Here is a 16,565-nt window from a genome sequence, read left to right as displayed (position 1 = left end):
AAATAATTTTGTTTTATGTCCTTGTTGTTTCACTGGTAGTCGGAAGCATCTGTATTTCTCTTGAAAAGAAAAGAAACAAGGACATTAATGTGATCAGTCTCTGGATTATTTGTTTGAATGCTAGAGATATAAAGAATTTTTGTATGTTGAAGAAAACCTTAACAAAGGAGAGACAAGGTATTGTTGACAGGCACTCATTTCTCCAATTTTGGTATTAAAATTTGTGTCTCAGTAATGTCTGTTGCAGTTGTTTCTTAACCTCACTCCCCCCCCCCCCCTCTCCCTTCCCCAACTGCCAAAAGCACTCTCTCTCTCTCTCTCTCTCTCTCTCTGGCCTGTCCTTTTTATCAAATCATGCCTTCTATCGTACTTACTTTCATCAATGAAGATTTCAATTTAGCTCGGTTATATTCATTTAATATTGTGTGTGTGATCCAATCGCTTTGACTGGCTGAATTAAAAGCATAAAATTTATTAGGCCCCATGATGGTGTGATTTTACTTGGTATCTAAACCAAACTGAACCTAGTATCATTTGCAGATGTGATGTTATATTCTGCCCCATTTCCAAGACTGGAGAGATCAGTAATTTTTCCTGACTAATGTCTTGTAACGTTTTATGGTGCATAAGCTGAATTTGATTTTATCAAGCTATTTGGCCAGATAGCCACAGTAATTAAATTAACCCAAAAAGAAGAGAGTTTGTAAAAACAAGAAAAGAATATGCATGAAATATTGCTCAAAATATCAGGGCCACATGTTCTATTAAGATACAGTTTGAATTTTATTGCTCATGCACAATCACAAGCCTTAAAAAGTGCCGCCACACACAGCAGTGAATAAAATTGCATTGCCTGTGAAATGAGGCCACATTGTAGCCTGGGTGAAAGCAGTTGTCACCATCTGGTGTTGCAGTAAGGTGCTTATGAGGCAGACTGCCTCAGTCCTTGGACCTTGGTTGGAGGTGAATGCATGGGACTGGGACACCTTTGGAGATGAGGTGCACTATAACAGCGTTATGCTGCTTAACAAATTTTTTAATGTTATGTTGAAGAAACTGGGATTAATTCTATTTTTGGGCCAAATAAACAGAAAATGGAGCTTAAATAAATATTTATAGGTCCTTTTCTAATGGACTGTAGCATTTTTGTATATTACAAGAAAAAGTAAAGTGCTGGGCATCTCTCTCTCTCTCTCTCTCTCTCTCTCTCTCTCTCTCTCTCTCTCACCCACCTGTAGCTACAACTGTGTTGCAGGATTCTCTCTCTTTCATAATCCAGCAATAATCATTTAATATGGCAGCACCCTATTTCCATATTTAACCTTGTTTCATCCTGAACGAAAGCATTCACTTTACACATTGCTTACAATGCCAGTATGTGCTGAGACAGAATCCAAAAGTTAGTAGAGAAAGTGAATGTTTAATGTTTGTGCAGCTATTTGTGAGTGTATTCTATTGTCCATAAATTCTTGAAAATTTTCCACCTTTAAAATTCCACAGAAAACGTTCTTTAATGGATTGCCAAGCTATCTGTCCAGTAGAAGTAATGCGAACAGAGTGTCTCGTAGAAGTTTTCTAGTCTGGGAACTGAGAAATACAGGTAATTTAACTGTTGTGAAATTGAACATAGGAAACTTTTGGCATAAGTAAATATAGGGACATTTACAACTAAAGCTAGTATAAATTTTTTTATATAGTGTCAAAAAAAGTTGCTTACTTTTGTCAACAGTTTGCGCAGTACATTTTTATTTGCAGGAGTTATTGACACACTAATGAGCCAAGTTTTCCGCAAATGTTTGTCGTGAGCAGTGCTATCTCACCCGCACAGGAAATGACTGTACCTAGAGCACCTGAATTTCAGCCCTAATAATGTGACACTAACAACTAACACAAACTTCCCTTTAGTATCTCACATGGTTTAATTATATCAGTATGTTTCTCATCCTATTTATCTCGTATTGGTAGTATGTGCTACAGGAATGGAAGGAAACGTGCCGTTCGCGCGTCAGTCAATAGTAGTTGTCATTTGTGACTGTGCAAAATGTTCAGGGAGTCCATCACAACATCAGTAAATTCTCAGTTTTAAACACCTGCTCTTATGCATTATTTCTGGTGAAAAAGTGGACAATTTCATAGAGTATTTAGACATTTCCACTGTTTACCAGTGATGCTAAAAGTTGTCTTTGTTTTAGGAAGTTGTAGTTCCCTGAAGAGGTCCATTTGCATTTTGTGAGAGAGGAGGATGGGTGTAACAGAAGTGTTCATCTCTTGAAGTGGATTATCTTCAGTTGAAGATTCACTAGGGGTCACCCAAGCCTCTTTTTTAACTTCAGGAACAGGATTATCTTTTTCATGGTGAGCTCTGTTTATTGCAGAGTGTATATTAGGGGTGAACAACTGTATCTCCTCCCCCCCCCCCCCCCAAATGAGATCTCCTTTGTTCAAAGGCAAAACCATGGAAAAGTAAGTCATTAATGTGGTTAGTGGGCTGCTTCCAAATCATCATTCCAGATGGCATGTGACCTCCTCCTTCGTTCATTGAGGTTTAGTGACCATTATAAAAGCTTATTGAACATTGCATACAGTGCCCTTGAACAGAGCTTTCCCCAAAGAGAAACTCACAAAGTTTCCCCAAAAAGTCTTTGAGCAGTCTAGACTATATCTGAATATGAACAGTATTATACTATTTTGTATTTACAAATGAAATAATGTTTAATGAGCCAACATCAGCAGTAACTTTTCTGTTCACTGTTTTTAATATTCAAAAGAACATGATTTATAGCATCTCGTACAGTTTATATAATTATCCATAACAGTTGCAATTCATGTTTTCATTAGATGAATGGCTTTAGTAATTTATTCCATTTGCTGCTGTTGTTTTGAGAACTTTATATACAAAATTGGTGAAGTACACAGTATTATTTTTCTACTTAAGTATTTTGGTCTGTATAACTTTACTGCTGGTTGGAGGGAGAAAAGCTATTATTAATCTTTCATGATTGTTTATTGTTGTCTATTTTTGTAAAGCTTCTTTACAATGTATTGAGACTGTGACATGGTATTGAGGCATAGTTTCTGATAATCATTAACCCAATACTGGAAAGTTTTTGTAAGAATTTTAAATATCTATACTTTTTAGAAAAAAATGCATGTTTTGTACTGTAATACTGTATTGAAATGTTTATGTAATTTTTGTATCAGATCAGTAAATATTCTTGTCTAATGGCAGTTATAAAAAGTGCAATGGTATTCCTATTTGGAAGGAGGAAACAGATCAAAATGTTAAAGTTAATTTTTTGTGTTTGCATTATGTGAAATAATCCTCATTTTCATCCATCTTTCCCATTCCCCATGATGACACACACATTTTTATTATTGTTATTTTCCATATTTATCTAGGGAGGTGCAGATCAATATAATGTAAGTTTAGTATCAGGAACCCTAAGAATTCATTCAGAGTGCTATGCAGTATCCTGTTTTGTCACTGAAGCTAACTTATATAAAGTCCAATCTGGCTACTATGTTATTTAGAACTTCTTGTGGGTGTTTTAATATCAGATGCATAAAATTGAAATATTGTTTTCTCTAAGTAAGGTCTTCACAGTCACTCTCTTCCTTTAGCTGCAAACCAGCTGTTTAAAGCCAATTTTAAATTTTAGATTACCCTCTCTGCAAGGTGATCACACACATTCCTACTTATTTCAAAGAGGTTAGCTTTGTACCTAACAGCATATACAGGGACCAGCAGAATGAATAGTAGGATTTGAGTTGTATAGCAGGTCGTCGCTGTTGCGCCTGCACAGACGAGTCTCCCATCACAATTTAACGATTATTTCATCACCAATCTGAGTTGAAATGACATGGTCAGAGGATTGTACAGTGGGTACAATAGTTCAGGACTACTGCATCTTGTGCAGTGAATAAAAATCCAGTGTGATGAGGGATACAGTAGATTGCAGACGAGGAGGAGGCGGTGTATCGAGCACTTGTCTGACATTCTTGGCAGTTAGCTGCCAGATGGGCCGTAGCGCTAACAGTGTCAGATTGTTCCCTGTAGTGCATCGTCTGTGTGATAACCAGTTCATCCACAATACAAATTGCAGGTCATACAGAAACCAAATAAACAGAATCAAATCGGCTGACGAACTTATACTTATTGGAACTTTATGCAGTCGATCCGTGAATGCAAAACAGATACTGATGTCGGATGAGGCCATTTACATATAAATGGCAATGTAAATAAACAGAATTGCATGTACTGGGGACCACAAAACCAAAGTAATTCTCATCAGCTGCACGAGAACCCCTGTATGTGATGGAAACTTTTGTTTTCTCTGGTTGGAGGAATGCACAGAACATTATCACTATGGAATTACATTCAAAACCTAGGGAAGGGCATTTATGATTTGTAACAGCACATATATTGCTTTACTTTTCAATGTGTCTTTCAATAAATTTGTTTCAAAGTTTCATCCTTTTTTTATATCGTACAATTCATTCTGCCAGGCCCTGTAGAACCACAAAGTGCCTCTGTTACAGTGTGTAATCTCTGGGAAATAGCTCAAAGTTCCAAACACAGATTGACTTTGAAGCTTTGTGATTGTTTGTAGCTCTGAGGAGACATTTGTGTTGTGTAATTGAGAACAACCACAGCAATTCAAAATCTATATTTGTGGTGAACTACTCTAAGATGAGGGGCCTGTGCCTTAGCCACTGCCTTCTCACTTGTGTGGCAACTAATGTTGGACGACTTCACCCGAGTGCTGTGGCAAAAGCTAGTAAAATTATGCAGCACTATAAATAACTGGACAGGGAAACTGGGGTACCTATTGTTATTAATACTGCTTCATGTGTGAGCACTACTCTTTTGCTGTGAGAAATAACACCCCTACTGACTTCCATTCATTCACAGTCTACATTGTTCCTAAAAATGATGACCAGGCACTCTCCCAAAATATTGCAGGATTTTAGCAACGCCGTCTGACACCACTAAGTACCATTTGTTATGGTGGGAAAGCCTTAAACAGTACGCACCAAGGGCTCACATTGAAGCAGATCGAACACAATGCATTGGTCCTTAGCTTTGCATGTAGAACCATTATGGTGCCTGGAAAGAAAATGTATAATTCCAAACTGTTGCCATAGAGGAATTATGTTGTGTGTGAATGTTTTTGTGAACAGCAGAATTCCTTTTTTGGTTGACCAGAGAAATATGTTTGACCCAAAACCAGTGTCTCATCACTTCTGAATTTCACTGTCACCTTTGACAATACTACTGAAATTCTTGTCAGATGTCGTGTTTCGCATAAACAATGAGTATGTTCAAGCAGGAATATTGTTGATTGATTGTGTGTCATGTTCATGCTCTGTACAATTAGGGACAGGATCTGAAACCACATATCAAAATGGCTAGAATTTTCTTATTTCTCTCCACAACAGGACAGTATGTCGAGTTGATGAGATGCTTGGTCATATATTTTCGGTTTATACTGTATGTGCAAGCTAGTGGTTGAAAAATTCTGTACAATAAATGATGTATTGTTTGTGGTTTTTTTCCCATCTGATCATTTGAATGATGTGAATAGGAAAGATCTCTGCTGATTGGTTAGTACCTGCCTAGGCCATATGTTCGTGTTACTGATTGCTGATAGGTCAGAGGTTTAATTCTTCATCTACATACATACTCTGCAAGGCACTGAATGGTGTGTGGCAAAGTATACCCTTTACCACTACTAGTGATTTCCTTTTCCGTTCCATGTGCAATTAGTGCAAGGGAAAAACCACTGTCTACATGCCTCTGTATAAGCCCTAATTTCTTGTATCATCTCGGTTCTTAAGCAAAATGTAAGTTGGCAGCATTGGAATCGCTAATGCTGGTTATCTAAATCTTCTCAATAGTGGTCCTTGAAAAGAAAGTCATTTGCCCTCCAGTAATACCCATTTGATTTCCTGAAGCATATCTCTAATATTTGCATGTTATTTGAACCTACCTGTAACAAATCTCGTGGCCTGCCTCTGAGGTGCTTCGAAGTAGTCTTATAATGTGGCCTGCTGTGGATTCCAATTCTGAAAGACCATCCTCGATGTGTCTGCTGTGATAAAGTCTATAGAGTGGAGTCCACTTCATACAGCATTATAATACAAAGGTGATAAATTTGAGAAGTGAAATGGAAGAAAATTGTAAAGTGTATTCAGGCTGAAAGAGTTGCAGCAGGCTTGGAGCCACAAGACATTTGTTTATTTATTTTTTAATTTTTTTTTTATTTATTTATTTTTTAAATATTGCACTTTTAGTGCATGTTGATGGCTACAAAGAGCTAGTAAACAAAATATATTTTAGTGTACTCAAACGTATTCTCCAAATCGCAGAAAAAGATTACAGTAGTAGTGTAGATACAGTGCTTTCATTAAGAGCTGCATTTGTTGTTTAATCTCTCTTGCCCAGCATGATATGTAGTGATTACTATTTTAATGAGATTTAAATTACAGAGAGGGTGCATTGCATTTGCTCCTGAAGATCATCTACTCTGGGGTTTCTTGGGTGTCATTCTGTTTTTTATCATTAACAATCAAAGTAATGTGTGCTACCAATGGTTCAGCAGAAAATATAGAAGTTTAAAAGTGTCACAACATTTACATTACCAACAGTATTTTGGGGTTTGCACAGTCAGTCACTTTCAGTTGAGATGCGTTGTGAGACTTTCTAGAACTTCTTTCGAGCAAGATTTCTGTTCCCATGTGTAACACTCTTTGGAATGTTCCATTTCATCAGTTTTGCCTCCAGGATGTAATCTGTTTATGATATTCGTGTCCATGAAAGACTAAAAGGTGTAAGCAATTGGAAACTAATATGCACAAACGACATATTTGAAATATAAACGAGGAACTGAGTAGAGACAGCCACTCACTAAAGTGTTGAGTAGCAAACACATATGGAGAAGGGCAGTGCTGAGTGGTCTCCTTTACTCCTAAGTTATTTATTTGTAAATATGTAATAACCTATCGGAGTGAATGTGCTCCAACAGGACACAGGTCTGTACTTTGCATTACCTTTTTTAATTTTTGCAAAGTCTGTTCCTTTAGGTATGTTGTATTCATGTTGCTGTCTCCACATTAAGGAAACAGTTTGCATATAGCTTTGTATCAAAACTGGTACTATTAGTAGTATAGTACGGAATGCCAATGACGAACAATTCTCAAAACTAAAAACTGGTTTGAAGCAGCTGCACCATTAAAACAATACTGTAGCTTTTTCATCATTGAGGGATGACAACAGCCTTTTTTTTAAAAAAAAAGGAACAAGTAGCAGCAACTTTGTATAGCCTTTGGAAAGAAAAGAAATATGTTTAACTTTTTTTTTTTTTTTTCACCACTCTGTCAAGTATTTGAATGAGGATTGTTTGAAGGTTGCTGTAACAGGTCATGTTAGACCTGCTGGTTGGCTGAATGTGTTGTCTGACTGGTTCCAAAGCACGTGCCTGGCCTCAAGTCAAGTATTTTAGTTTGACCTTGCTGGACCATATAATTTATTCTCCTCTCCACTCACTTTTAGCCGGGAGCTTTCAAACTGGTACTGATGAGCAGGTGGTCACATGACGGGTGTGGGGAATGATTCACTGGCTCACATGATGCACTAGCTTGTTATAACTGAGTATAAATTGCTCAGTGCCAGGGAAGTGGGTTCTGTCCCTGTTAAAAGAGGAAGTATGTCTGATACTGAACTGAGCAAAAAACATGCCCTGCCCCTCAGTTAAACCCAAGGTTATATCTATTGTCTCTCTCTTCCTCTTAATGGTATAAAGGCTGCTGCTTCACACAGCAGGAGGAGGAAAGTTGGCATAAAGCTACTTTAGATCAGTGCTGATAAATTGCTACGGTATGAGATAATTGTCTATATCCTGCTGCATGTGTCATACAGTGCAAGGTCACTGGGGGAGCCGGCATTCCCACCCACTGTCAGTTGTCAACTTGATGTAAAAGTAGTTTCTGTGAAGCCTGCTCGTCTATTGCATAGCACATTGTGCAATTACACTTTTTTTGCCACTTTTTCTACATCCTCAGTGACGTGTGGATTTATTTGGAGTGACACCATAATAACATTATTCAAGAAAAAAATGCAGTCAGCAGGAGGAGGAAAACAGAATTTTGATGTAAGTACTTATTATTCCACATCAATCATCTAAGTGTGTCTGGTGTATAGTTTCTGTTACAAATAGATAACCATAACCTCCAATTCTGTATTGTGTTGTAAATAGTCTCTCCAAGTGGGTGTCAGCTGCAAACAATGAATGTTTATCTGTGTTGTACAGCTTTAATAAGCTACAAGGTAACAACTAGTGCACTTGCTGTATAGAATTAATAAGCTACAAGGTAATAATGAATGCAGTTGCTTAAGCAGTGTCGTAAAATATTTCGTTATCCCCCTTTGCTGTGCATTTGTAGCCACAGTAGTGTTAGCAGACAAGCAACAACTAATGCCCTTGTAATTATAATGTGTTAAATATTATGACTCAAGCATTTTGCAAAAGTAAAAGGAAAAATAATGTAGTGACTGCGTTATTGTTTCTTCAAATCCATTCTGGTGCCATATCTTTACAAAAAAGAAGTAGTGGTTTGTTTTTATTTGCATACTGTAGTAATGGGCCTAGAAATCTTATGAAGTAAGACTCACACAGGTATAAAAACAATCCACAAGAGATATAAGGCAAGTCATGAAAGTGTACAAAATTTAAAAGACAAATATGCTCTTATACACTGCTAAAAACAATACCGTATATTTATAAATGTCCAAAATAATGTATTGCAACAGTTTAATTAGTTAGACATGTTTTGTGGTGTGGAAACATGGCTGTATCAGTGATGTAAATAAAGCAGACCACTACAAACACATAACGAATGATTTCTTGCATAGATGGGGTGTGGGTCCACTATAATTTTGATTTGTAGAAAAATATTATTTTGATTATATTTGTTGTATACTAAACTAATCTTGCACAGTATGATGATCATTTCGTGTATGCATTTTCACTGAAACTTCTATGTTTTTCCATGTGTGGCACCTAGTTCACGTACATACTTCTGTTAAAGACTTTGTTTCTAAAATACAAGTTTAGCATGATTTTCTAAATCATTGTATCACATTACTGTTTGACAATTTAAAAATATTTTTCATTCATTCAGTTAGCAAAAACACTGTCGTTGTGTCTTCAGTGTGTATGTTTTTTGATATCAAGAAAGGCAACAGACTCCTACCTCTAGTTTGTAATGTCAATCTGTAGTGTTATTGTAGACTGTTGAACTTTATAAACAGCATTAATTTTCCTTTATTTGTGCCTTATAGCAAAATGCGTAATGTTTACCTGTAAAACACTTGAATTTCATCTGCTAAACTTTTAAATATTTATTCTTACATTTATGAGTCCCCTTTTCCATAGATTGTATATGTTGCTTGGCCCACCTTTATCAGTTCAGGCACATTTGTTCTTTCTTCTTTCCACTTATGAACACTTGCAAATAGCAAAGTTTTTGTTTCACCTGTCGCCTCTACCTTTTGTTTTGATTTATTTATTTTATATATTTATTTCAAATTCCACGAATCACAAGGATATGGATCTTTATAGATATACAACAAAACATTAGCACAGTGACAAGCTTGTAGCTACCTTGTGATATAAGCTTAAAGGGTGAACTAAAATTAAATAGATCAATTCAAATAAACATGGTGTAAACTACTGAAAATAACTTCTGGTACAGAAAAAAGAAAATTTGTACATTGATCATTTTAGGCAATGAAGACAAATTACACCGAACATAATGTAAACAGATTAGGAAAAAAAAAGAAATACAACAAAAAATTACAAAGACAGTCACTGATTAGGCCTTCTCTGCAGGTACTCACCCAGAGAGTAGAAGAACTTATCTGTAAGGTATTTTCTTAATTTAAATGTAGGTGGGGAATTAATGTGGGCTTTGATATCGGATGAAAGAGAATTGGAGAGTTTTGTGGCAGAATAATGAACACCTTTTTGTAAGATACTTAGCTGTTTTAGATCATTTTTAAACCTTGTATTGTGGTCATGGTCTGCATTATTGGATGTAAAAAGAGAATGGTTATTCAAGGCAAAAATCATTAAAGAAAGTAAGTATTGACATGTGGTGGTTATTATTTGGAGCTTACGGATCAGTTTTCTGCAAGAATATCTGGGATGAACGCTACTCATGATTCTCATTCTCTCTTTTGTGCAATAAAGATCTTTTTGGCTACCCCAAGAAATTATACCATATGGTATGATGGAGTGAAAACAGCCAAAGTAAGCTTCTTTGGTGGCATTCAGGCAGCCTTCGATTAATCTTTTATTGTTGACTCATAGATGTTCTCCTCCAGACTCAGTGTTATACAGGTTCTTCTCTCACCCATCTAGGCTGTCAAGTGTTTTTCTGCATATTCATGCCACCCCAAGTTTGACTGTTCTATGAAAAATATTTACGTGCAGGCCAGCTGCGTGATTTTATTCTTGTGCGAGGCTGATTTTATTACTGTGCTAATCTACAGAACTGAGTGTTTGTCTATAATTTACCTTACGGTCGAAGCCATAAATGAGACTGGCCTTACGTATGAATCCTTCTGCACAGGTAGCAGAACACTCTACAGCAGGACAGTGTAGCTGTACACATGACTATATATGTGCATATTTGTGTTTCGTCGGCTCTCGAGAAGGATTTATCTGAAGGCTTGGCAATCTTCTCCCTCTAGTTTACATGCCTGTTGACAATTTGGCACCTAAACTGTAAGAAGAGTTTCTATCTTTACTCTTTCCATTATTTATATTCCGCCAAGGACTTCCATTACCATACTTATTCAAAACTAAGAACATATGTCTGTCTGTCTGTAAGCATAAGTTCCTCAGTTGTCTGGCAGATACATCACCTGGCCTGGTAACTGGAATTGGTGAAATAAGTAGGCATCTAAAGAGCACCCGTTTCCAACTGAGGGTTTCACGATATATCTCGTCTTGAAAACTTTTTTCCAGGTCGCTGTAATGTGAACTGCCTGAGCTACATAGAGAGTGAAAATGGGATAGTCATTTCCAGAGAGTGATATATTCAGGGATATGACAGGAAGGATCATTTGAAAAAATAAAGTTTAGTAAACATGTTCTTTAAAATGTATGCTGGAAGAGGTTATCATCAATATCTTCTAGTGCAAGCTCTATGCTTTCTACATTTTGAGATGTGGTAGCATGGACCAAAACAATAAAAAAAATTCCAGTAAACAGGGCAGTAAAGGGAATACCATAAGAGCTATGAGTACTTTACATCTTTGCAACTGTGAAACACATCTCTTGCACTGAATACAACTCTCTCTTCTACTGAATACAGTTCAAATTATACGCATTTTAGAGACAATGTTTACTGGACAATTTTTTCTGGTTTTGGTTCATATTACCTCCTCCCAAAATATGGGTAGCAAAGAGTTTTTTGTAGAAAAAAATTGTGTTATAGTGTAAAAGATGAATTAGTGCTCGCTCATAGCTCTTGGGGTATGCATTTTAAAACACATGTTTACAAGTGACTGTTCCTGTCATTGAATACAGCATTCCTCATGGGACACTCTGCATATATTTACATATAATATGCCTATCAGAATAATTATTTACTGCAGAACTTTAGACTGGGAATAGTGGGTGAAAGCACACCGGATGCGGTATATAGTGTAGCTTCTTTGTATGGTTGATTGTTCTCAAAAGTCTTGGGCAATTCTGGGTAAGTAAATTTGTCTACAAGAAGTCTAACTATTTCATTAAATTTAGTAATTTCAGCTCATAACTGACTATGCTGTTTCTCACTAACAGAAGTTAAATCAGTTAGTCATTAATTTGCCTCTGCATTTTTAATGCAATAGAGGTCTGTCTTGTTGATCTCCACATTTATGTTGCCTCACAAGTTGAAAATAATTTTTGTGGAGAAAACACTAAATAATACGTTCATGTTTTCAGTTAATTCTTTGCCTACTGTTTTGTTAAATTCTCTTTGCTATTCTTGCAACAATTGCCATATTCTTTGTAGTCCTGTAATACATTTTTCACAGTTCTTAATGAACAAAGGGCATTTCAGTAAATCTAATAGCCCTCATGGGTAATGTGTAGATCAAAGCAATGTAGCAAACTGAACAAAGGAATACTGACACACTTGTTTAGTTCATTAAAGCTTTAAAACACACGTAGCCTCCCACCATCTTCTACTTTCAAAAACATAATATATATACATACATACTCTCAAAACTGCTGTGAAGTATACAGCAGAGGGTACCACATGTTAGGGTTTCTTCCTGGTCAGGAAGAATGACAGCTTGAATGCTTCTGTACATGTAATTAGTCAACTCTTGGTTCCATGATGTAGGGGACTAGATTCCTTACTGTTTCCTCAAATTGTGTAGGCCTAAATAGGCTTTCACTTGTGTGTCTTCGGGAGTCTGCCAGTCTGTGTTCCCCTGCCACTGTTGCCTACCGGGCCCATTATTAGGTATGTCAAGCATATTGTGTGCCACAGCTTTTGTATCCTTCAACAGTTTTAAGATTCCACACCACAGTCGATTAAAACGTAATCCTAATAGGAACACTTAGTTATGTGTCTGTTGGATTGTTCAAAACCCTTTTTCTCAGGAAAGTGTAGATATATCAAGTTGAAATTTATGTCACACATTAAGATCTGCAGTTCCTTGGCGATGTAAAAAAGTGAAGTTTCTAAGTCAGTGTAATTAAAAGATACGGCTATTTTTGGCACACATTGTGGTATTTGAAAGCTCACTCATCAAAACCTATGGGGTACTTTCCATTGACCTAGACGCATGAAATTTGTCAAGAAGCAAGATTTCACAGTATGATAAAAGGAAAAAATCTAATTATTGTTCATTCCTAATTATATCACACCAAAAAAAATTGCCATTTGTTATCAGATGGTCGGTCTGTCCATTAAGCCTCCTTTTTCTCGGGAATGGGTAGACCTATCAATTTGACACATATGTCGCATACTTATTGTCAATGGTCTCTTGGCTGTACAACAAATGTTTGCTTCTAAGTCAATGCAATCAAAAGATACTACCATTTACGTCGTGTATGTTGAGACTCGCTTATCAAAATGTACAGGGTACTTCCCAGTGATCCGCAATGGTCAAGTTTGCCAAGAAGCAAGGTTTCACACTACAACCAAAGGAAAAAATCCGAAAATTGTTAATTTGTGATAATATGACAAGTAAAAAAGTTTTTGTCATTTGTTATCAGACTGTCAGTCTGTTAATCAAAAAATATGGCCATTTACGTCACCTCCTTTGATACTTGCAAATTCACTCATCAAAACCTACAGGGTACTTTCCCTGGGTCTAGAATCGTGAAATTTGCCAAGCAGCAAGGTGTTGCACTACAGCTAAAGGAAAAATCCGAAAATTGTTAATTTGTAATTATATGATACGTAAAAAAAAATTTATTTGCAATTTGTTATCCAACTGTCTGCCTGCCCCTCCGTCTGTTAAGACCCCTTTTCTTCAGGAACGTGTTCATGTAACGAATTGAAAAAAGTTGCATACTGAGATCTACAGCCCTTTGGTGGTATAAAAATGTTTAGCTTCTAAGTGAATGTAGTCAAAAGATACGGTCATCTGTGTCACACATTTTGATTCCCGCAAACTAACTCATTAAAACCTAAAGTGTGCTTTCCCTTAATGTAGAATCATGAAATATGGCAAGAGGGAAGGTTTTGCACTACAAGTAAAGGGAAAGAATCAAGAAATTGTTAATTTGTTATTATATAGCACAAAAAATTTCTTTTGTCATTTGTTATCCAAATTCAAACTTGAAATTAAAACATTCTCGGAAGTGTTGGAATCCCGGGACCAATATCAATACCAATGCAGCGAAAAATATCAGAGACCCTCGATTCTCAGAATGGATGAACGCGTGTATACGTAACTAAGTTTGTACAGAACTCTCATTGCGCAAGTCCTGCTCACACTTATACGGATTTTTTTCCAATAAACTTGGTTTACAAGATCATTAGGGATGTAGAGTGAGCTCAGTTTGGATAAGAAGGACCTGGATAAGGGACCTGGCTATGGTCCCTTCTGTCGCACCACCCAGCTGGGTGGCATAGTGGTAAGACACTGGACGCACATTTGGGAGGACAGCAGTCCAAATTTAGGATTACCATAAATCGCTCTAGGCAAATGCCGGGATGCTTCCTTTCAAATTTCCTTACCCCCACCCCTCCAATAGCAAGCCTGCACTCCCTCCTTCCAAATGACCTCATCATTGATGGGATGTTAAACTATATTGTATGTCTTTTTTGTCCTCCTCCTGAGGAGCCATACCAAGTTTTTATGAAACAGAAAACATACTTTCTAATTCTAGTAAAACATTCTGAATAATTCAGCTAGTTTGTCTTTTCCTCGGGCTTCATCATGTGGAAAGTGATTGTAAGTTATACCTTTCACTACTCTACAAATACCTCATCAACAGGCCAGTTAAAGGTACATGTCTGACATTACTTGGTCCTGATTTCTTCTGGCAGTGGTTCATTTTAGAAATAATTATAATATATCGTCAAATTAGGCACACTTGATAGCTGTCACTAGCTTCATGATGTTGCAGAGTGATTCTTTCTTGATTTACAAACAAATTTGTGATTGTGAAGGGTGTCATATGATCTGAATTATGTTTTTCCATGGCTTTACTGAGAGTCTGACTTGTATGCACGAGTGTCTTCCCCTTAGTATTTGGCACTTTTGCAGTATTTTGAGGTGTAAACTAATTTCCAGTTCAAATTGAGTAACAGATTTGCTGGCAACTATCGGAAAGTTACTTCACTGGAGGCACCGTAAACAGCGTATCTCTATTTGTGTACAAAATGAAGAAAACGTGGCTGTCTACATGTCTCTGTAGCCTAATCTATCATACCTTACTCTCACAATGCCTATGCCCGACGTACTGTAGTGGCAGCAGAACTGTCATACAATCTTCTACATCTACGTGATTACTCTGCTATTCACAATTAAGTGCGAGGAGAAAACTGGTGATTGAAATTTCATGAGAAGATCCCGTCGCAACGAAAAACGCTTTTGTTTTAATGATTGCCACTCGAATTCACGTATCGTGTCTGTGGCACTACCTCCCGTGCTTCGCGATAATACAAAACGAACCGCCCGCCATTGAACTTTTTCAATATCGTCAGGCCCACCGATATGGATCCCAGATCGCACAGCAATACTCCAGCATAGGGTGGACGAGTGCAGTGTAAGCAGTCTCTTTAGTACATCTGTTGCACGTTTTAAGTGTTCTGCCAGTGAATCGCAGTCTTTGGTTTGCTCTACCCACAACATTATCTATGTGATCGTTCCAACTTAGGTTATTTGTAATTGTAATCCCTAAGTATTTAGTTGAATTTACAGCCTTCAGATATGTGTCACTTACCGCGTAATCGAAATTTAGCGGATTTATTTTAGTACTCATGTGAATAACTTCACACTTTTCTGTATTCAGGGTCAATTGCCACTTTTCGCATCACAAAAATATGTTATCCAAATCATTTTGCAATTCATTTTGGTCATCTGATGACTTTACAAGACGGTAAATGACAGCATCATCTGCAAATAATTTAAGAGGGCTACTCAGATTGTGTCCTATGTGGTTAATATAGATCAGGCACAATAGACGGCCTATAACAGTTCCTTGGGGAACGTCGGATATTACCTGTTTTACTCGATGACTTTCCGTCTATTACTACGAACTGTGAGCTTTCTGACAGGAAATCACGAATCCAGCCACACAACTGAGGCGATATTCCATAGGCACACAGTTTGGTTAGAAGACGCTTGTGAGGAACGGTGTCGAAACCCACCTAAAAATAAGGAGTCAATTTGACATCCCCTGTCGATAGCACTCACTACTTCGTAAGTATAAAGAGCTAGTTGTATTCCGCAAGAACGATATTTTCTGAATCCGTGCTATGTGTCAATAAATCGTTTTCTTCGAGGTACTTCATAATGTTCGAATACAGTATATTTTCCTAAACCCTACTGCAAATCGACGTTAGTGATGTGGGCCTGTAATTCAGCGGATTACTCCTTCTTCCCTTTTTGGGTATTGGTGTGACTTGAGCAATTTTCCAGTCTTTAGGTACGGATCTATCTGTGAGCGAGTGGTTGTGTGTAATTACTAAATATGGAGCTATTGTAGCAGCATACTGTGAGAGGGACCTGACTGGTATACAATCTGGACCGGAGGCCTTGCCTTTATTAAGTGATTTGAGCTGCTTCGTTACTCCGAGGATATCTACTTCTATGTTTCTCATCTTGGCAGTTGTTCTTGATTGGAATTCAGGAATTTTTACTTCGTCTTCTTAGATGAAGGAGTTGCGGAAAACCATGTTTAATAACTCTGCTTTAGTGGCACTGACATCAGTGACTTCACCGTTGTTATCGCGGAGTGAAGGTATTGATCGGGTCTTGCCACTGGTGTGCTTTATACACTACTGGCCACCGTAAATGCAACACCAAGAAGGACAAGAGGTAGCAC

At 37.2% G+C, this 16,565-nt stretch overlaps 1 protein-coding gene across 1 annotated transcript in view; it reads left to right on the top strand.

Moving 5' to 3' along the window:
• The first annotated feature begins 7,559 nt into the window (after positions 1-7,559).
• Positions 7,560-16,565, top strand: part of LOC126214869 (guanine deaminase) — a 121,772-nt gene continuing 112,766 nt past the window's right edge. Inside the window, exon 1 of the mRNA XM_049941514.1 lies at positions 7,560-8,150. Within this exon, the coding sequence (XP_049797471.1) occupies positions 8,115-8,150 (36 nt within the window). The 5' untranslated portion in view covers positions 7,560-8,114. The remainder of the gene's footprint in view (positions 8,151-16,565) is intronic.

Source organism: Schistocerca nitens, chromosome 12 (genome assembly GCF_023898315.1).
Source record: "Schistocerca nitens isolate TAMUIC-IGC-003100 chromosome 12, iqSchNite1.1, whole genome shotgun sequence".
Lineage (NCBI taxonomy): Eukaryota > Metazoa > Arthropoda > Insecta > Orthoptera > Acrididae > Schistocerca > Schistocerca nitens.
This window is presented reverse-complemented; position numbering and strand designations above follow the sequence as displayed.